The sequence below is a fragment of the Cottoperca gobio genome, unplaced genomic scaffold (assembly GCF_900634415.1).
Source record: "Cottoperca gobio unplaced genomic scaffold, fCotGob3.1 fCotGob3_429arrow_ctg1, whole genome shotgun sequence".
NCBI lineage: Eukaryota > Metazoa > Chordata > Actinopteri > Perciformes > Bovichtidae > Cottoperca > Cottoperca gobio.
The window spans coordinates 1-22,413 of record NW_021167005.1 but is presented as its reverse complement, the minus strand read 5'-3'; the positions used below and the strand labels follow the sequence as shown (position 1 = coordinate 22,413).

The 22,413-nt window shown below is 44.9% G+C and overlaps 1 protein-coding gene across 3 annotated transcripts; it reads left to right on the top strand.

Annotated features, from left to right (window-relative positions):
• The first annotated feature begins 2,297 nt into the window (after nucleotides 1-2,297).
• Nucleotides 2,298-20,438, top strand: LOC115005987 (protein furry homolog-like). Of its 3 annotated transcripts, XM_029427990.1 has the most exons (7): nucleotides 2,298-2,679; nucleotides 4,661-4,726; nucleotides 17,306-17,514; nucleotides 17,788-17,841; nucleotides 18,791-18,930; nucleotides 19,013-19,109; nucleotides 20,209-20,436. In XM_029427990.1, exons 1-7 carry the CDS (start codon nucleotides 2,469-2,471, stop codon nucleotides 20,290-20,292), a joined length of 861 nt encoding a protein of 286 aa, XP_029283850.1. In that variant the 5' UTR covers nucleotides 2,298-2,468; the 3' UTR covers nucleotides 20,293-20,436. The 3 variants fall into 3 exon arrangements, with proteins under 3 accessions (XP_029283850.1, XP_029283851.1, XP_029283852.1); XM_029427991.1 differs by lacking the exon at nucleotides 4,661-4,726 and having other exon boundaries at nucleotides 20,209-20,437; XM_029427992.1 differs by lacking the exons at nucleotides 2,298-2,679; nucleotides 4,661-4,726 and adding an exon at nucleotides 12,439-13,061 and having other exon boundaries at nucleotides 20,209-20,438.
• Nucleotides 20,439-22,413: the final 1,975 nt, after the last annotated feature.

Below are 22,413 nucleotides of genomic sequence, written 5' to 3'. Positions count from 1 at the left end.
ATCAGACCAGGTCTTCCCCAGAAAGTCCGCCAATTGTCTACGAAGCCCACATCATTATCCGGACACCACCGTGAGAGCCAGCGACGGAATGATGACATGCGGCTAAACATGTCATCATTCAAAAGATTTGGCAGAGGACCAGAGAAAACTACGGAGTCCGACATTGTTTTGCCAAATGTACACACCGACTGAATAACAATCTTACTGTATTTACGTTTAGCCTTAGCCAGCAGTTTCAAATGTGCTTCTATGTCGCCCGCTCTGGCCCCCGGAATGCACGTGACTGTCGTCGCTGGTGTCTCAAAATGAACGTATCTCAAAATTGAGCTACCGATAACCAGAGTTGGCTTCTCAGCTGGTATGTCACTGAGTGGGAAGAATCTGTTAGAAACAGCAAGCGGTTGGTGGTGAACCGTGGGCTTCTGATAACACTTCTTTCGGACAGTCACCCAGTCTCCCGGCTGCTCGGGCCCCGCCGGGTGACAGCTAACAGGAGATATCACTGGTCGGCCCGCACCGACTATAGGGGGCTGATTTGATTTGATTTGCCTCTCTGCCCCTTTGCTCACACCGAAGTGCGGCCTGCGAGCTTCCATGCAACGTCTGTAGAAAGCTGCAGCCTGAGGTCAAACTTAAAGTTGCAAGAGTTTAAGTTTCTGCAGCGAGCGAGGACCTGTAGCCTCTTCCTGCCTGAAACGCATGAAACAGACAAACAGCAAGAATGCAGGGGACATGTTCTGGTAGTTTGTTATTGTGAGTCACAGTGATGAGTCACTGTCTAAATGCTCCATACATTCCTTTTGAATCCTTTAATCACAGATTGTTCTTCCACATTTCAGCTTCTTGGTGTTTTTATTGGTGTACAACATGCTCACACCGAACTGCTCGCGTGTTTAATAAAGTTGTTTTGAATTTAACATTTGAATTTGGCGCCTGATTTGATGTTTGACCTCCATCGAGGAAGTTTTGTTTTCTTCTCGATTTGTCTGTCCGCAGCATTACTGAAACGCATTAACATGAAATTGTTCACATTGCGAGAAGCTTGTCGGAGCTCGGGCTGCACGATTACGGCCAAAATGATAACGATTAATTATTGATTTTACGGACAAAATATATTTATTTTACTTTAACATTGAAGTGGACAGAACGGTTTCACTCCCCAGTGCTGTAAACACTTTCTGACTGCTTTGCATGAAGAATTACTGCGATTATCAAAGAAGTTGCCGATTTAATTTTTCTGTGGACTAATTAATGCAGCTCTATAGAAATGTTTGGATATTAAAAGTAGACCTAACCATAAACTACACATGAACTCCTCCTGTGTCGGCCTTGATGTGGTTTCCTGTTTATTCACGGCTTTCTCTGCATTGTAAAAGATTCAAATGGATTTAACAATAAATAATCATAATCATTTTTATGAAGAGGAAAATAAATCCATCCCATTCAACTAAAATAAGATTTTACCTGGATAAATAAAGGCACAAAAACAACTACATTTTGACAGCTTTGGACGAATTGATCCAACTTTGTGCAGAAGCTCTAACGGCTTCCTGGTGTTCTCCAGTCAGACCTGCTGACTGTATCTTCTGCAGCCGGCCTCTAGAGGGCAGAGTTTTAGCAGAACTGCTGCTCTGCATTTCTCCCTGAGAGCTTCCTGTGCAGCGCTGGCTGAGCGTTATTAAAGTAGCTCAGATAAAGAACTAGTCTGTGTCGGGATCTGAGAAATCGCAGATTACTTTTATGTCTCCAGGCTGCTGCAGAGGGTGAAGCACGTTCTGCTCTTACACACATTTCAGGATCTGAAGATATGAAGCTTCGTGTTGTCGCAGGTTCAACACGGCTGGATAATTAAAATACTTTCATTAAAGTCCGCTGTCACATCCCTCCTGTCGACATTAATACCGACTGGTTTTATCTTTCTGCTGTTTCTGTCAAATGTCTCAAATATGAGACTTAAAAGGTCTAAAACTGTCTTAGATATGATTTTATAGGTCGTAAAATGAATTGTGTACACGGGATCACTTTAAGGTGAAGTGAACTCTTGTGTTTGTGTATGAATAACAGCATTGAGGATGATAAGGGCTATCAGTACACGCAGGCGCGTCACGCAGCTTTCCTTCTGTCAGTCTTCTTCCTCCTCGCCGGCCTCCTTCCCCGCTGATCAACACGGAGCGGCGGGCGTGTCTTGTGTCGTCTCTGTTGTGATTGGCTGGCGGCCCAGGCGCTGTTATCTCCTGTGGAACATGTTGTAGTCCCTCCCCAGATAGTGCTTGGCACACACAGCCCTGCCCCGCTCACAATTACATCACTCCATGATGTTTGTTTCAGCCGACAGGTGAAGCGGTTTCACTCTGTCTGCACTCATCAGGCAGGTGACAGACAGGAAGTGTTCTGTGAGATCTCAGGTGCATGGCATGGCAGGCTATCGGAGTACGCAGCACAGGTAGAGACAGGAAGTGTTGAGGAACATGGAGTTTCTGAAGAGCCTGGTTCCTACTGTCATCTCAGGGGAGGGGCCCTCCGAACATGGGGGGGTCCTGCCCAGGGAGTCGGGGCCTCGGCTCCTGCGTATGAAGCGCCTGGGCCTGCTGGCCATGGGACAGACCATTGAGGAGGCTCCGGTAGATCCGGGGCTCGGCTCCTCCGGGCCTGCTGCCAGGAACCGGTCCCGCCTCAAAGGTACTCCTGCCTCTGCTGCGTGTTGCAGGATTAATTCTGTGTTCATGTCTGCTGCTTTACTCGCTTCATACGTGCTTTTATAATTGACCTGTTTAATTCAGTGTGAACAGGGATTCACCGATTGATGAGACGATATCGTCCTCAACACATGAGCCACTGCTGGCGTCGGTACGCAGCGCTGTGGGGATAGATGCAGATCATGATGCAGGCTTTGTTCAATCATTCCATTTGAAATCTAATTTTAGGAAACTTGTCATAGTATAAAGAACACACAGAATCTGTTTGTGAGTTAATAAATGAAATAAAACCCTCTGAGCTGCTGTCTGCAGGACTCTGGTGCAGCTGGTGAGTTTATCTTTAGTAGTTAGATGCAAAGCAGATAAAAAGGTTGTTATTAAAAAATTAAATAAAAAGTCCCAGAATTTCCCAATCGGTGCCTCCCTGTTTGTTAAGCTTTGTTAACATGTAACTGAGCGTAACCACTGGTGCTGATATACTGTACAGTAACACAGTATTACTGCACTGTATCACTACGGTACGGTACAGTAGTGATACGGTAGTTACATTACAGGTCATTGAGCAGACGCTCTTATCCAGAGCGACTTACAGTGAACTAAGTACAGGAACAGTCTCTCTGGAGCAGCTCAGCGTTAAGCACCTTGCTCAGGGGTACTGGTGGCAGCCTGGTATTGAACTCACGACCTTCTAGTGTTTTGTTTGGAAGGCGTACCACTAGGCCATCACCACCACAGTAGTGGTACGGTAGTGGTACAGTACTACAGTGATTATACTGTGAACAAATCTGTGATGAAATCAGCAGGAGAGCTAGCTGACAGTAGCAGTTAGCTGTTAGCAGTTAACGTTAGCTGTTAGCAGCCGGTAACGGAGGTTCCATAAATCTCACTATGGTGCTTTCAGGCTCTACTCAGTGAAAATGAGTACTGATTGAAGGTAAATTAAAACATCATGAAGTGTTCAAATGTAATCTTTTAAAATGTAGTTTTTGATGAGAAACTTGAATAAATCCAGATGCTTGAAGATGTTTTCGATATAAAACAGATATTGGATGAACTCTGAGCTGTTGAACTTCCTGACAGAAGTCTGAAGTTGAGTTCATGGAGTTCTTGTTTGTATTTGACCATGTTATCAAACTGGTACTGAGAATCATTTAAATTCTCTGGAGTTGGTATCGACCACTAGATTTCTGCGATCATGACGTTCCTACGGGAAACTTTCAATGGAAAGCTCTGATGATCATTAGCTGCGCCACTAATTCTAATTCTGTCCTTATAAAAGTATAAAAGAGTGAACAAAATATCAGAATCTAATTCAAATGAATGTCAGATCCACACAGTTGTGGGACCTGCCTGCTGCATGTAGCAGAAGTTAGATGAAGTAGGGCTGCTGTTGTGTCCATGGATCCAGTAGTTAAAGGGTTAGTAGATGTGTGTGTACGTATGAATTATGTGCGTGCAGGCTCTGTTTGGCTTTTTTGCAGCGCTGCCTGTCGGAGCACGCTCTCTGCCTGTTGGCTCGCTACACTAACACACTAACAGGGAGCTTTATTTGTTGACTTTTATTTAGCTTCTTACTGTTGCATACGTTTGTGTTGAGCTCAGGCTGCTGGTGTTATGTTGTTGATATTCATAATAAAAGACAGATGACTAGAGCTGCAACAGCTAGAAGTCACTATTCTGAGAGTTTAAGTCATTTTTCATGCAGAAATGTCTTTGAAGTCTGTTTCCAGCCTCTCAGATGTTCAGATTTGCTGCTTTTCTCTGATTTACATCATTTTAAAGTGGCAGAACAAGACATTTAAAGACATTAGCTTTAGACTGAGGAGCTGGGTTGGACATAACAAGCCATTTATCTATAAAATGATCTGCAGATTAATGGGTAGTAGCAGCCCTAGAGATGACTTTTATACACAGTGGATTGGGCAAATTGATTTCATATCTTTCCTTTCTTTCTTTCCAACTAGGAAACATCCGTCATATTAGAAAATTCTCCTTTTTCCCTCCTGCTCGCAGTGGCAGGGGTCACGATGGTGAGTTATGTAGTCAGAGATGTGATTACTGCAGTCGTCGAGGTAAGGAGGGACGCAGTTTGGTATTCTGGAGGATCATTTCCCCTGTGTTTAAATCTGAGCCGAGTGCCACTCCCTTGTTGCAGAACTGGCACAGCCGGAGTTGGTTTTTAAGGTGGTGCTGCTCTTTTCTTTCTGTCGTTTGTCTTCCACACGGTGACTTCACCCAGCGGATTCTTGGGAAGGGTTTGATTTGGACCGTATTTGGTTAACGGGTGCAGCAGGTTTCCTGTTTGTGATTTGGGAGGGACTGAACACGTGCACTGCTGGGTTGTACTTGTGAAACCTCTGTGTGTATCAGGCGCCTGGAGTTCAGCCTGCTGGAGTGACACTTAGTGCGGATGTGGTGTCCGAGCTGCAGACGGATGCTGGGAATCCTTGTTGGAGCTCTTCACAATAAATGCTCCTGCAGCTCATATGAAGGTGCTGTGAGTGATGAGCTGACCTTTTTGTTCCCGTATGAAGATGAGTTTTAATTTGATTTCTGCTCCGTCGCTCTACAGAGACGACGTGCTGCTGACCTCGCACTGTGAGAATGTGTCTGGTTGGTGCTCAGAGTTTATTTCTAAAGATGTGTTCGGTTATTCAGTCGCTACACAGCATTATACTGTGGACGCTAGCCAAATCTGGCCAATCAATATGTGAGTAAAAGGTTTGAAACCTCAGTCTCAATGTGCAGAGTGGTAACGGCACGGTGTAAGATACTGGAGAAGTATCACGGTAATAATACAATGCCACATTTATGAGTGTTCACTTAACGAAGGACAGGGTTTAATAAGAGGCGTCTTCATGAGCTCTTCCACTGTCCACGGCTCATCCACAACAAAAAGTCATAGAAACGATGCTTTCAGGTCCTGCATCAGGTAAACGAGAACAACACGGTGCTTTACTGCCTCACTCCTAACGGTCTTACCTTTCACAATAAAAGCCCGACAGTTTGCCGTGCTGTAGAGACCTTCATGAGGAGCATCTCCAGTCCTGGTCGGATGTTAAGATGTGTGAATGATTCACTTCACGGTCCAAATAGTTAAAGTGTTCAAGGAACAGACATCGTGACTCTTTGATAGTAGAGCTGCAAAGATTCATCCGTTAGTTGTTGACTATTAGATTAATAGTCAAGCCAAACTATTTTTTATAACCGATTTAAATGTTTTGAGTCAGAATATAGTAGAACTTCTCTGATTCCAGCTTCTTGGATGTCTTCTGGTTTCTTCTCTATGACAGTAAACTGAATATCTTTGAGACATTTGAGGACGTCTTCTCGGGCTTTGGGAAACTCTGATCCACATTTATAGACTTAACGAATGGAGAAGATAATGTCCTGATTAATGGACGATGAAAATATAGGTTAGTCGCAGCCTGACTTGATAAATATAACTCAGAATTATGAAGGGGCGCTGAGGGTCCGCGCAGCCTGCAGAGTCGTGCTGCGTGCTCGGCCTGCTGTGATGGATCTAAATGGCGTGTCCTCTGCAGCCCGGCAGCACCGGGGAGGTCAGGGATTGAATTACAGCTCCTATCGATTATTGTTCCGACTGCTGCCCTTCAGAGAGGCCGGCACAGGAAATACATCCTCCACCCTATGGGCTCCTGGGAGTAGCGGCTCCTGCACCGTCTGCAGCCCACACGGCTCCCACTTTGTGAATGGAGCGGCCAGGACTCGCCTGGGTTGTGCATTTAGTTGAGATTATTCAGTTATTCTTTCCAGGAAGTCGTTTATAATGTTGTTTATTGGAAGCTGTGCTGGACAGTGAGCTGTAATGTTCCCACAGACATGATGTCAGTTATTCTGCTGCATTGCTCACACAATGGAGCTGGTTTACAGAAAACAGCAGAGCTCTGCATGTTTGTGTGTTTGCATTATGATCTGTAATTCTGTTTTTAAACATAATGTGTACACACGAGGGTCTGCCTTCCTGCCGCTGCGCCGCAGCCAGAGCTAAAGGATCTGCAGACTGCTGGAGTACAGGATTCCTTTCTAAATTACATTTAAAAATAACCAAATCTGACCAACACTTATGTCAGAAAGTAGTGAAAAATGTCCATCACAGTTCCTCAGAGTCCAAAGTGACGTCTTTAAATGTTCTGTCACTTTAATATAAAACAGAAAAGCAGCATATCTCCATATGTGAGGCTGAAAACAGCTTCCAAAGACATTTCTGCAGAAACATACTTACTGTAGTTGACAGTTTATAACGCTGCTGTGACTGACTGTTTATAATGATGCTGTGACTGACTGTTTAGAATGATGCTGTGACTGACTGTTTATAATGATGCTGTGACTGACTGTTTATAACGCTGCTGTGACTCTGACTGTTTATAATGATGCTGTGACTGACCGTTTATAATGCTGCTGTGACTCTGACTGTTTATAATGATGCTGTGACTGACTGTTTATAATGATGCTGTGACTGACTGTTTATAACGCTGCTGTGACTCTGACTGTTTATAATGATGCTGTGACTGACTGTTTATAACGCTACTGTGACTGACTGTTTATAATGATGCTGTGACTCTGACTGTTTATAATGATGCTGTGACTGACTGTTTATAATGATGCTGTGACTCTGACTGTTTATAATGATGCTGTGACTGACTGTTTATAACGCTGCTGTGACTCTGACTGTTTATAATGATGCTGTGACTCTGACTGTTTATAATGATGCTGTGACTCTGACTGTTTATAATGATGCTGTGACTGACTGTTTATAATGATGCTGTGACTCTGACTGTTTATAATGATGCTGTGACTCTGACTGTTTATAATGATGCTGTGACTCTGACTGTTTATAATGATGCTGTGACTGACTGTTTATAATGATGCTGTGACTGACTGTTTATAATGATGCTGTGACTGACTGTTTATAATGATGCTGTGACTGACTGTTTATAACGCTGCTGTGACTCTGACTGTTTATAATGATGCTGTGACTGACTGTTTATAATGATGCTGTGACTCTGACTGTTTATAATGATGCTGTGACTGACTGTTTATAACGCTGCTGTGACTGACTGTTTATAATGATGCTGTGACTCTGACTGTTTATAATGATGCTGTGACTCTGACTGTTTATAATGATGCTGTGACTGACTGTTTATAATGATGCTGTGACTGACTGTTTATAATGATGCTGTGACTGACTGTTTATAATGATGCTGTGACTGACTGTTTATAACGCTGCTGTGACTCTGACTGTTTATAATGATGCTGTGACTGACTGTTTATAATGATGCTGTGACTCTGACTGTTTATAATGATGCTGTGACTGACTGTTTATAATGATGCTGTGACTGACTGTTTATAATGATGCTGTGACTGACTGTTTATAATGATGCTGTGACTGACTGTTTATAACGCTGCTGTGACTGACTGTTTATAACGCTGCTGTGACTCTGACTGTTTATAATGATGCTGTGACTGACTGTTTATAACGCTACTGTGACTGACTGTTTATAACGCTGCTGTGACTCTGACTGTTTATAATGATGCTGTGACTGACTGTTTATAATGATGCTGTGACTGACTGTTTATAATGATGCTGTGACTGACTGTTTATAATGATGCTGTGACTGACTGTTTATAATGATTCTGTGACTGACTGTTTATAACGCTGCTGTGACTCTGACTGTTTATAATGATGCTGTGACTGACTGTTTATAATGATGCTGTGACTGACTGTTTATAACGCTGCTGTGACTGACTGTTTATAATGATGCTGTGACTGACTGTTTATAATGATGCTGTGACTGACTGTTTATAACGCTGCTGTGACTGACTGTTTAGAATGATGCTGTGACTGACTGTTTATAACGCTGCTGTGACTCTGACTGTTTATAATGATGCTGTGACTGACTGTTTATAATGATGCTGTGACTGACTGTTTATAATGATGCTGTGACTGACTGTTTATAATGATGCTGTGACTGACTGTTTATAATGATGCTGTGACTGACTGTTTATAATGCTGCTGTGACTGACTGTTTATAATGCTGCTGTGACTCTGACTGTTTATAATGATGCTGTGACTGACTGTTTATAATGCTGCTGTGACTGACTGTTTATAATGATGCTGTGACTGACTGTTTATAATGATGCTGTGACTGACTGTTTATAATGATGCTGTGACTGACTGTTTATAATGATGCTGTGACTGACTGTTTATAATGATGCTGTGACTGACTGTTTATAACGCTGCTGTGACTGACTGTTTATAATGATGCTGTGACTGACTGTTTATAATGATGCTGTGACTGACTGTTTATAATGATGCTGTGACTGACTGTTTATAATGATGCTGTGACTGACTGTTTAGAATGATGCTGTGACTGACTGTTTATAATGATGCTGTGACTGACTGTTTAGAATGATGCTGTGACTGACTGTTTAGAATGATGCTGTGACTGACTGTTTAGAATGATGCTGTGACTGACTGTTTATAATGATGCTGTGACTCTGACTGTTTATAATGATGCTGTGACTGACTGTTTATAATGATGCTGTGACTGACTTTATAATGATGCTGTGACTGACCGTTTATAATGCTGCTGTGACTGACTGTTTATAATGATGCTGTGACTGACTGTTTATAACGCTGCTGTGACTGACTGTTTATAATGCTGCTGTGACTGACTGTTTATAACGCTGCTGTGACTGACTGTTTATAATGCTGCTGTGACTGACTGTTTATAATGATGCTGTGACTGACTGTTTATAATGATGCTGTGACTGACTGTTTATAATGATGCTGTGACTGACTGTTTATAACGCTGCTGTGACTGACTGTTTATAATGCTGCTGTGACTGACTGTTTATAACGCTGCTGTGACTGACTGTTTATAATGCTGCTGTGACTGACTGTTTATAATGCTGCTGTGACTGACTGTTTATAATGCTGCTGTGACTGACTGTTTATAATGATGCTGTGACTGACTGTTTATAATGCTGCTGTGACTGACTGTTTATAATGATGCTGTGACTGACTGTTTATAATGCTGCTGTGACTGACTGTTTATAATGCTGCTGTGACTGACTGTTTATAACGCTGCTGTGACTGACTGTTTATAACGCTGCTGTGACTGACTGTTTATAATGATGCTGTGACTGACTGTTTAGAATGATGCTGTGACTGACTGTTTAGAATGATGCTGTGACTGACTGTTTAGAATGATGCTGTGACTGACTGTTTATAATGATGCTGTGACTGACTGTTTATAATGATGCTGTGACTGACTGTTTAGAATGATGCTGTGACTGACTGTTTATAATGATGCTGTGACTGACTGTTTATAATGATGCTGTGACTGACTGTTTATAATGATGCTGTGACTGACTGTTTATAATGATGCTGTGACTGACTGTTTATAATGATGCTGTGACTGACTTTATAATGATGCTGTGACTGACTGTTTATAATGATGCTGTGACTGACTGTTTATAATGATGCTGTGACTGACTGTTTATAACGCTGCTGTGACTGACTGTTTATAATGCTGCTGTGACTGACTGTTTATAACGCTGCTGTGACTGACTGTTTATAATGCTGCTGTGACTGACTGTTTATAATGCTGCTGTGACTGACTGTTTATAATGATGCTGTGACTGACTGTTTATAATGCTGCTGTGACTGACTGTTTATAATGATGCTGTGACTGACTGTTTATAATGCTGCTGTGACTGACTGTTTATAACGCTGCTGTGACTGACTGTTTATAATGATGCTGTGACTGACTGTTGATCACCAGTCGGGCCTCACAAAGCTTCTGCTTGTGTGCGGGACATGTGACGGAGAGAGAAGTGAAGACTAAACTAAAAGCAGACAAAGAGCGTTTGTCTCCTGCAGCCGTCCCCTCACAATATTTTGTTTACAAACTTTATCCTGCGTCTGACTACAAGTTTCTTGATGTCATGTGGATCTGTTTTTAAATCTGTGTGTGTGTGAGTGTGTGTGTGTGTGAGACTGAGAGTGTGTGTGAGACTGAGAGTGTGTGTGAGACTGAGAGTGTGTGTGAGACTGAGAGTGTGTGTGAGCTTGATGTGGCCGTGTGCTATAGTCGCATTGCAGGATGTGCAAATGAACTCCAACACGTCATGCTACAACCTTTTTGCAACTTGATACAAAAAGAAAACTTCTTCTCCACGCTGCCGTCTCGATGTTGATGAGTGTCAGTCACATGACTGACGTGCTCCAGTAAGAAAGAAGATTATTAAAACAGTAGCAACGCTATCGATACCACAGAAAAACAAACTAACTCCATGAACTCACCTTCCTTTATTACTTCAGACTGGTTTCTGTCAGGAAGTGAAGCAGCTCAGAGTTATCAAATATCTATTTTATATTGAAAACGTCTTCAAACATCTGGATTTATTCAAGTTTCTCACCAAAAACTAAGTTTTAACAAGATTACATTTGAACACTTCATGATAACGTTATAATTTATCTTCAACCAGTACTTATCTTTACTGAGTAGAGCCTGAACGCATCATATTGTAACTCTATGGAACCTCTGCTAACCGCTAACATTAGCTAGCTCTCCTGCAGACTCGAACACAGATTTGTTGTTCACTGTGTGTAAAGCTTGTGCTTTAGATGTTTACTGATTGTGATGAGAGCACAGATGAGACGGACACCGCACAGCTGTTCATTGTTTTTGCGGGGAGTTGATGATAACTTTTGCGTTATGGAAGAGCTGCTTGGTCTTAGGACACAACACAATAACACAACATAATTCGAGCACGAGGACTTTACCACAGAGGATTTCAAGCTTCCCTGTGATGTCGATGCTGAATGTGGAAGTCGCGGCTCCGTGCTGCAGCGGGTTTATTCCCTGAGATCAGAAACTGATCTGTTTTTGAAAGAGAAGGAGCGACCTCTTCATGAGCTGAGAGACCCACCATGTTGGGCAGACCTGGTTAGTTGATCTTACTGGTCCTCTCAACACTGAACAAGAGCCGACTGCTACATGAAAGCATTCTGTGTGAAGCTCCGTCTCTCTGAGACACAACTACGCAACTTCCATGTTGGGCACTTCCCCACTCAAATATGTGAGCAAACATTTTCTCTGAACAAAAGCAGATTGAGAACCTAAATGAGCGACAGCATCTCTGTGATGTCCTTCGTATCTCAACCACCAAACTTACTCCTGACCTGCAGCATCCTTCAGTCCACAGCATCACTGCTCCCACTGAGTGCAGCGCTGCTCCCACTACAGGAGAGTTAAAACATATGTTACACAGTATTCATGTTAATAAGCTCAATGTTTCAATACATTCAATCAATTAAAGTTGATAACATTTTCTAACTAACGTTAGTTGATGTGTTAACAAGCCCAATAACTTATTTGTTTAACAAGCTTGAGATATCCCCCCCCCCTCATCCTCACTACTCCTTGAGTTATTTATTGTGCCCAGCCATTCGTATATGTTTCTGTATGTGGCCCTCAGTGAAACAAGTTTGGACACCCCTGATTTATGGCATCATAGTTGTATTATTTTGGGGCAGAGGTCTGAATAGTACACTAGTGGTGTTTGTATCCTCCCTTTCCTCTCTTCCTCCCATTCTTCCCCTCGCCTCCTGCTGCAGTCAGGATGACGCATCAGTCTTGCTGTGGAGCGAACAGGAAGTGAGATTCTGATAGGCTGCTGGAGAGGCAGCACAGTAGCAGCTCTGACATGCACTTCTGAGCCTCAGCCAGCCAAAACTTGCAGCTTTTTGATGACGTCAGCCCCCCCCCTCTGTTTGCTGTTGAAAAAAGAGAGAAAAGAGCAGGCATCAAGAAAGAAGAAGAGGAGGGGCAGCTCCTGAGCGAATGGAGAGGCAGGGAGCTTTTGGGGGAGGCGGAGGGAGGCTGACAGCGCTGTGGGCTCGGACTGGCACACACACAGGAAGAGAAGAGGAGAGGGAATATTGCCGTGCATTGTTTAGACTTCTGTCGCAGACTGTTTCTTATCTGGTGCAAAAGTTCTCACGCAGTTTGTCCTTCGCCTTTCTGGGTGTTTCTGTGCTGACATGAGGGACTCTGTGGACGGGGCAGCGGGCGCTCCGCTGGAACACTTCTGTAACTAGCTGATCTCTCTCTCCTCAGCAGCTCCTGCAGGATGCTGCCTTTAACCTGCACCTGTGGAGGGTAGTTGTTGGGGCACGAGAACAGGGCACGTTTGGATCTTTGTGAAATGAAAGTGAAGAATTTGTGCAGTTTGGTGAAGCCAAACTTTTGAGAGCCGCCATGCTGAGCCTGCAGGATTCGGTCTTCTTTGAGATCAGCATCAAATCTCTGCTCAAATCTTGGAGTAGCAGCTGTGAGTACCTTTCCACACACGTTCACATACCAGCAGACTTATGTGCCACCCACAGCAGCAGCTTCGTACCTGCGTTAGAATCTGCAGATCTCCTGTAAGAGCGGCGGTTATTAGTGGAGATGTCAGGATGACGGATGATGTTTAGTCCACGATCAGCCGAGCCGGTTTGATGCGTGTGCAGGTGGCAGCTCATCCCGTAGATAATGTTGGAGCACATGCAGCACGCAGGTGGAGCATGCAGGTGGAGGCGCTCCTGCTTCACTCTTGACAGCTTTCTCAACTTCTCTTAAATCTGAACTCTTTAAACTCTGCGTTAGTGTTTCTGCTCATTGTGATGTCATTATGAAATTCTTCATATCCCTTCATATCTGCTCAACCTAAGCTGAAAGTTTATAGGAGTCAAAAATAATTATTAAAAGTATTGAGAAAATAAAAATACAGGTTTGTGGTTTTGCACAAAAAGGTAGAAAAGTGCACAAAGTATTTCTTAACTCTTAACTTCTTATTTGAAGAACGTAAATGTTTTAGTTTTTGCGATATGCTAATTCTTATGAGCAGTCGTTCCTCTGGCGCCACCGTGAGTCGTCACGAGTATTGCACCGCACGCAGCGGATTAATAAAGTATCGATGCAGCTTTCTGCTGCAGAAGGAACGCGGTCGCTCTCTAATCTTTATTTCATATCGATTTAAACACTATGATGGAAACAACGTTTTTCACTTCCAAATGTCTCTTTAGTCTCCCCCACCCCCCCCCCCCTCTGGGCAGCTAATGTTTCCCTGCTATTGATCCGTCTTCTGGTTGCTCCTATTATTAGCTTCCTATGTTCCAGCAGGAATCTGAAAGCCTCCTCAGTCTCATTGAAATGTAGACACACACACACACACACACACACACACACACACACACACACACAGAAACATTTACAATATCGTCCATATGGGGGGGGGGGTCGAGATATGTGTTGTTACATCTGCAGCGGCCCGGATTTGAATCCGCCCTGCTGCAGGTTAGATTTAGTTTGAGCTGATGCTCCATCTGTGTCCGGATACTCGGCAGTAAGTCGGACTCGTTTCCCGTGAATGTTGGCCTCCGCCAGGGCTGCGCTTTATCACCAATCCTGTTCGTGATTTTCATGGATAGGATATCGAGGCGTAGTCGTGGAGGAGAGGGGTTGCAGTTCGGTGACCTGAGGATCTCATCGCTGCTCTTTGCAGATGATGTGGTCCTTATGGCATCATCGGTCTGTGACCTTCAACACTCACTGGATCGGTTCGCAGCCGAGTGTGCAGCGGTTGGGATGAGGATCAGCACCTCCAAATCTGAGGCCATGGCTCTCAGCAGGAAACCGGTGGATTGCCTACTCCGGGTAGGGAATGAGCCATTACCCCAAGTGAAGGAGTTCAAGTACCTCGGGGTCTTGTTCGCGAGTGAGGGGACAATGGAGCGAGAGATTGGCCGGAGAATCGGCGCAGCGGGGGCGGTATTACAGTCACTTTACCGCACCGTTGTGACGAAAAGAGAGCTGAGCCAGAAGGCAAAGCTCTCAATATACCGGTCGATCTTCGTTCCTACCCTCACCTATGGTCATGAAGGCTGGGTCATGACCGAAAGAACGAGATCACGGGTACAAGCGGCCGAAATGGGTTTTCTCAGACGGGTGGCTGGCGTCTCCCTTAGAGATAGGGTGAGAAGCTCAGCCATCCGTGAGAGACTCGGAGTAGAGCCGCTGCTCCTTTACGTTGAAAGGAGCCAGTTGAGGTGGTTCGGGCATCTAGTAAGGATGCCACCTGGGCGCCTCCCTAGGGAGGTGTTCCAGGCACGTCCAGCTGGGAGGAGACCCCGGGGAAGACCCAGGACTCGGTGGAGAGATTATATCTCCTCACTGGCCTGGGAACGCCTCAGGATCCCCCAGTCGGAGCTGGAGGATGTGGCCCGGAGAAGGGAAGATTGGGGTTCCTTACTGGAGCTGCTGCCCCCGCGACCCGATCCCGGATAAGCGGTAGACGATGGATGGATGGATGGATGATGCTCCATCTGTGCAGCTCCTGTCAGTTTGCTGCGCTCACACACGTGTGTGTGTGATCTTGTGATGAGATACATTTCTCATACAAGTTAAACGGTTATAATTCATCTATTTTATTTTACAACAACTCACCAAACCACATTTACAAGATAACCTTATAACATACCTTCAACCAATACAAATGTTTACTGAATAGAACTTGAACGCATCATAATGTAACTCAATGGCACCACCGTTAACTGTTAGCTTTGTTATTTAGCCACCGGTTGGCTAATGTCTGCTCGCTGTCCGTAGAGTTTAGCTTCATCAGGGCGACGAGAAAGCCTTCATCTCCACATCGCATATTTTTACTGAATATCGACCGATCACTGTCACATGACTCGATGCGTCCCTAATAAACGCTGACGGGACAGTTTAGACCTTCAGGGATCAGATGATGGAGCCTGCTGGCTTCTTCTGCAGCTTCTACATTCTTATTTCAGCTTGTATTACTAGTAATAACTCGTCACACAGAGCATGTTGAGACACTAACAGAAAAGACACACATACAGGCAGGCAGTCTCTCTTGAAAAACAGACATACTCAAAGTCCTGCATTCCTTGTGTGTGTGTTTCTCTCTGGGTGTATGTGACAGAGGGAGTGATGAGGTGGAGTCACTCTTCTCAGTTGTGTAATCTTGCTCTGTTCTGACCCCTGGCAGCTCATCAGACCTTTCTAAGAACTGGAGTCTCTGTCTGTCCCACAGTCTCCAGTCTGTTCTGCAGTCTCCAGTCTGTTCTGCAGTCTCCAGTCTGTCCTGCAGTCTTCAGTCTGTTCTGCAGTCTGTCCTGCAGTCTTCAGTCTGTCCTGCAGTCTTCAGTCTGTCCTGCAGTCTCCAGTCTGTCCTGCAGTCTTCAGTCTGTTCTGCAGTCTGTCCTGCAGTCTTCAGTCTGTCCTGCAGTCTTCAGTCTGTCCTGCAGTCTTCAGTCTGTTCTGCAGTCTGTCCCGCAGTCTTCAGTCTGTCCTGCAGTCTTCAGTCTGTCCTGCAGTCTCCAGTCTGTTCTGCAGTCTCCAGTCTGTTCTGCAGTCTCCAGTCTGTTCTGCAGTTTTCAGTCTGTTCTGCAGTCTGTCCTGCAGTCTTCAGTCTGTCCTGCAGTCTGTCCTGCAGTCTTCAGTCTGTTCTGCAGTCTGTCCTGCAGTCTCCAGTCTGTCCTGCAGTCTTCAGTCTGTCCTGCAGTCCCCAGTCTGTTCTGCAGTCTCCAGTCTGTTCTGCAGTCTCCAGTCTGTTCTGCAGTCTCCAGTCTGTCCTGCAGTCTTCAGTCTGTCCTGCAGTCTGTCCTGCAGTCTGTCCTGCAGTCTTCAGTCTGTCCTGCAGTCTGTCCTGCAGTCTGTCCTGCAGTCTTCAGTCTGTCCTGCAGTCTTCAGTCTGTCCCGCAGTCTCCAGTCTGTTCTGCAGTCTCCAGTCTGTCCTGCAGTCTTCAGTCTGTCCTGCAGTCTGTCCTGCAGTCTTCAGTCTGTCCTGCAGTCTGTCCTGCAGTCTGTCCTGCAGTCTTCAGTCTGTCCTGCAGTCTTCAGTCTGTCCTGCAGTCTGTCCTGCAGTCTGTCCTGCAGTCTTCAGTCTGTCCTGCAGTCTTCAGTCTGTCCTGCAGTCTTCAGTCTGTCCCGCAGTCTTCAGTCTGTTCCGCCCGTGTAGGAAGTAAAACTATCTGGGGGGGCAACGTGTGCCCCAACTGTCCAAAGAGTTGGAGCCTTTTTTTTGGGCACTAAAAATAATAATACATTTAACAATAAATATTCTATATTGTGTTAATTCTGGACCCCGAGCAGCTTCCTGTCACTTGTTCCTCTCGTGTTCCTCTGCAGCCGTCACAGCTGGACGTACTTCAGGATGTGGGAAGTGTTCCTATTGGTCTGATGGTGGCGCTGTCTGTTAAACACACTCAACACGTGTTAATCCTGTAACATCTGTACGTCTTCACTGTCGGGTCATGTGTGACGGCTGCACACGAGTCTGAATGTTCTGCTGCTGGAGGTCAAACGTTCACTGGACCAACAACGTTTGGTCAACAACAGATTTATTTCTTTAGAAGACAAGTTCATGCTTTTATCCACAACATGCCCCCCTCCCTCATTTCCTTATTGTTTGTTCAGCATCTTTATAACGGTATCATGTTGTGGCTGACCCCCCCCCCCCCCCCCCCACTGAATAAGTTAATAATTATTATAATTATCTCTCTGCAGCCTCTGCGCCCGTCAGCAGCAGCGTGAGTAGACGGCGTGCCCCCCCCTCGGCGACTCCGCTCCTGTGGGAGAAACACAGCATTGCTGCCATGTCGAGCATCACCATCGACCCCGAGCTGAAGCCGGGGGAGTTCGTCATCAAGAGTCTGTTCGCTGAGTTTGCCGTGTTGGCCGAGAAGAAGATCGAGATGGTGATGGCCGAACCGCTGGTGAGTCGGGGGGTCAATTTCCAGAAATCAATCTGTCGGAGCTCTATGAGGGGGGGATGCTGTCGGAGCCCTATGAGGGGGGGTGCTAAGTGGCCCTCTTGCAGTGAGGACACCCTTTTTGAGAGTTGATTAATGTTTAAAGTGAGGTTGTGTATGAACGTGAATATGAAGACGTGAAGACATCAGACTGTGAGGATCTGAGGTTTTATACACCAAAGCTTGGAAGTAGAATAACGTTGTTGCTGATGGAACGCCCGCTCTGTCCTCCCCCAGGAGAAGCCTCTGTCCAGGTCCCTGCAGAGAGGGGAAGATGCACAATTTGACCAGGTGAGTGCAGCTACAGTAAACATGTGGCCAACATCATTCCTCTGTAGCAGCGTGAGCTTGTGCAGGACGCCATGACGCGTCACGTTACTCTGACTGTTGTATGTCAGTGAGCCAAAGGTTTGTTTCTCAGCAGGGGGGGTGGGGGGTGGTAGCCCCCCAGTCCCCCAGTCCCCCAGTCCCCAGTCCCCAGTCCCCAGTCCCCAGTCCCCAGTCCCCAGTCCCCAGTCCCCCGTCCCCCGTGGACTCACTGTGCTCTCGCTCCCTTTTCATATCGCAATATCAGAAACAAATGTTTTGGGATTTTCCAACATGGTGCAGGTCGAGATGTCACGAGTACGATTCACCAATGATTCCTTTAATTCTCTTTTCTTTATCAAATGTATAATAATAATAATAATTATTATTATTATTATTATTATTATTATTATTATTAAAGAATATTTTTATTTCTGAGGTTTGGTTTAAACTATGCAAAACAAGTGAAACTGAAAATATTCTGTCTTAAATAACAAACTGAATTTGTGTTCGTTATTCTTGTGAATATAATAAATAAAATTATAATAAATAAAATAGTTTTACAGAAACTTTGTGTTTTAGTGTGCAGGTGTAAAGGTTTCTGCAGGTGATTGTTGTTGTAATAATCATTTCAGCCACTAGAGGCTCAGTTAATTAACATTATTACTTATGTAATATTATAATAAGAATAAATCATGAGCTGCACTTCAGCCTCTGGTGGCTGAAATGAGTATTACAACAACAAAAAGATAAAAATACATGATCTTGAATAAAGAAATACAGAAAGACTTTAGCTCTCACCTGAAAAGGGATCCGCACACTTCTGTCTTCATGATGTGATCTTTTATTAGCATATTTGACAGGTTTAAGTTTTTAATTTGCAATAAAAAGTAAGAAGTTTATTAGTAATGTAATGTTTGTGCTCGTTTCCCAGTTAATAAGCTCTATGAGCTCCATAGCAGAACACTGTTTGCCCTCGCTGCTGCGCACACTGTTCGACTGGTACCGGCGGCAGAGCGGCACCGAGGACGAGTCCTACGAGTACAGACCTCGATCCAGCACCAAGTCCAAAGGGTGAGTCTCCTCACGAGCACATCCTTTAAAGTCATCGTCCCTTTAAGCTGCATTTTAATCACTAATATTTCCTTCTCTGCAGAGACGAGCTGCACCGCGACAAAGATTTCCTCCTGGAGCGAAGAGACTTAGCCATAGACTTCATTTTCTGTTTAGTTTCTGTGGAAGTTCTTAAACAGGTGAGTTACTGTGAAACTGGTTTACTGTGAAACTGGTTTACTGTGAACTGGTTTACTGTGAACTGGTTTACTGTGAACTGGTTTACTGTGAACTGGTTTACTGTGAAACTGGTTTACTGAGAACCGGTTTACTGAGAACCGGTTTACTGAGAACCGGTTTACTGTGAACCGGTTTACTGTGAACCGGTTTACTGTGAACCGGTTTACTGTGAACCGGTTTACTGTGAACTGTTAAAATGGTTTACTGTGAACTGGTTTACTGTTTACTGTGAACCAGTTTACTGTGAAACTGGTTTACTGTGAACTAGTTTACTGTGAACTGGTTTACTGTGAACTGGTTTACTGTGAACTGGTTTACTGTGAACCGGTTTACTGTGAACTGTTAAAATGGTTTACTGTGAACTGGTTTACTGTGAAACTGGTTTACTGAGAACTGGTTTACTGAAAACCGGTTTACTGAGAACCGGTTTACTGTGAACCGGTTTACTGTGAACTGTTAAAATGGTTTACTGTGAACTGGTTTACTGTTTACTGTGAACCAGTTTACTGTGAAACCAGTTTACTGTGAAACTGGTTTACTGTGAACTGTTAAAATGGTTTACTGTGAACTGGTTTACTGTTTACTGTGAACCAGTTTACTGTGAAACCAGTTTACTGTGAAACTGGTTTACTGTGAACCGGTTTACTGTGAAACTGGTTTACTGTGAACTAGTTTACTGTGAACTAGTTTACTGTGAACTAGTTTACTGTGAACCGGTTTACTGTGAACCAGTTTACTGTGAAACTGGTTTACTGTGAACCGGTTTACTGTGAAACTGGTTTACTGTGAACTAGTTTACTGTGAACTAGTTTACTGTGAACTAGTTTACTGTGAACTGGTTTACTGTGAACCGGTTTACTGTGAACTGGTTTACTGTGAACTGGTTTACTGTGAACCGGTTTACTGTGAACTGGTTTACTGTGAACCGGTTTACTGTGAACTGGTTTACTGTGAACCGGTTTACTGTGAACCGGTTTGCTGTGAAACAAACAGCAGAGTGTTTATTGTGAAGTGAAAGCTGTGGATTCCTCTAATAATCCAAAGTGTTCATGTCTACAGATTCCTCTTCATCCAGTGCCAGATGTTCTCTTACACGAAGTTCTTAACCTGGCCTTCAAGCACTTTAAACACAAAGAGGGGTGAGTGGGCGCCACACAGCGTGCGGATGGACAGACTGAAACCTTATTGATTCATTGTGTCAGCACAACTGCATCTGTCATGAGCCTTAAAGTGGCAAAAGACGCATGGTTTACTCCTCATTATGAAGTAAATGCAGATTGCACCGTGTACCTAATTTCATTTTATACAAACCGGCTGAAACGTAATTTGTCCTTCTGACAATTTAGAAGGAAGCAGCCAGTGTATCCATAAGTATTAGTAATAATCAAGATGATGACTTAAAATAGATTTATGTTTGTTTATAAACGGACTGTGTTGAGCCTCTGTGTGCGCCGCCATCTTGGATCCTCACATCAAACATTAAGGAGGAAACGGGAACGCTAGAGGAACACAGAGGAACACTGCAGGAACACACAGGAACACTGCAGGAACACACAGGAACGCTAGAGGAACACAGAGGAACAGAGGAACACTGCAGGAACACAGAGGAACAGAGGAACACTGAAGGAACACAGAGGAACGCTAGAGGAAAACAGGAACACAGAGGAACACAGGAACGCTACAGGAACACAGCAGGAACACACAGGAACACTGCAGGAACACAGAAACACTGCAGGAACACTGCAGAACACAGAGGAACACAGAGGAACGCAGGAACACTGCAGGAACACAGAGGAACGCAGGAACACTGCAGGAACACAGAGGAACACAGAGGAACACTGCAGGAACACACAGGAAGGCTAGAGGAACACAGGAACACAGAGGAACACAGAGGAACACGCAGGAACACAGAGGAACACTGCAGGAACACTGCAGGAACACTGCAGGAACACTGCAGGAACACACAGGAACGCTAGAGGAACACAGAGGAACACAGAGGAACACGCAGGAACACAGAGGAACACAGAGGAATGCTAGAGGAACACAGAGGAACACAGGAAAACTGCAGGAACACAGGAACACTGCAGGAACACAGAGGAACACAGGAACACTGCAGGAACACAGAGGAACACAGAGGAACACAGAGGAACACAGAGGAACACAGAGGAACACTGCAGGAACACAGAGGAACACAGAGGAACACTGCAGAACACAGAGGAACACTGCAGGAACACAGAGGAACACTGCAGGAACACAGAGGAACGTAACACTGCAGGAACACAGAGGAACACGCAGGAACACAGAGAGAACACTGCAGGAACACAGAGGAACACTGCAGGAACACAGGAACCTGCAGGAACACAGAGGAACACGCAGGAACACAGAGGAACACAGAGGAATGCTAGAGGAACACAGGAACACAGAGGAACACAGGAAAACTGCAGGAACACAGGAACACTGCAGGAACACAGAGGAACACAGAGGAACACAGAGGAACACTGCAGGAACACTGCAGGAACACAGAGGAAAACTGCAGGAACACAGGAACACTGCAGGAACACAGAGGAACACAGAGGAACACTGCAGGAACACAGAGGAACACTGCAGGAACACAGAGGAACACAGAGGAACACTGAAGGAACACAGAGGAATGCTAGAGGAACACAGGAACACAGAGGATCACAGGAACACTGCAGGAACACATGAGGATCACAGAAACACTGCAGGAACACAGAGGAACACAGGAACACTGCAGAAACACAGGAACACTGCAGAAACACAGAGGAACACAGGAACACAGAGGAAACACAGAGGAACACAGGAACACAGAGGAACACAGGAACACAGGAACACAGAGGAACACAGGAACACAGAGGAACACAGGAACACAGAGGAACACGCAGGAACACAGAGGAACACTGCAGGAACACAGCAGGAACACTGCAGGAACACAGAGGAACACTGCAGGAACACAGAGGAACACTGCAGGAACACAGAGGAACACTGCAGGAACACAGAGGAACACTGGAACACTGCAGGAACACAGAGGAACACTGCAGGAACACAGGAACACAGAGGAACACTGCAGGAACACAGAGGAACACTGCAGGAACACTGCAGGAACACTGCAGGAATACTGCAGGAACACTGCAGGAACACACAGGAACACTGCAGGAACACAGAGGAACACAAGAACACTGCAGGAACACAGAGGAACACAGAGGACACACAAGAGGACACTGCAGAGGAACACAGAGGAACACA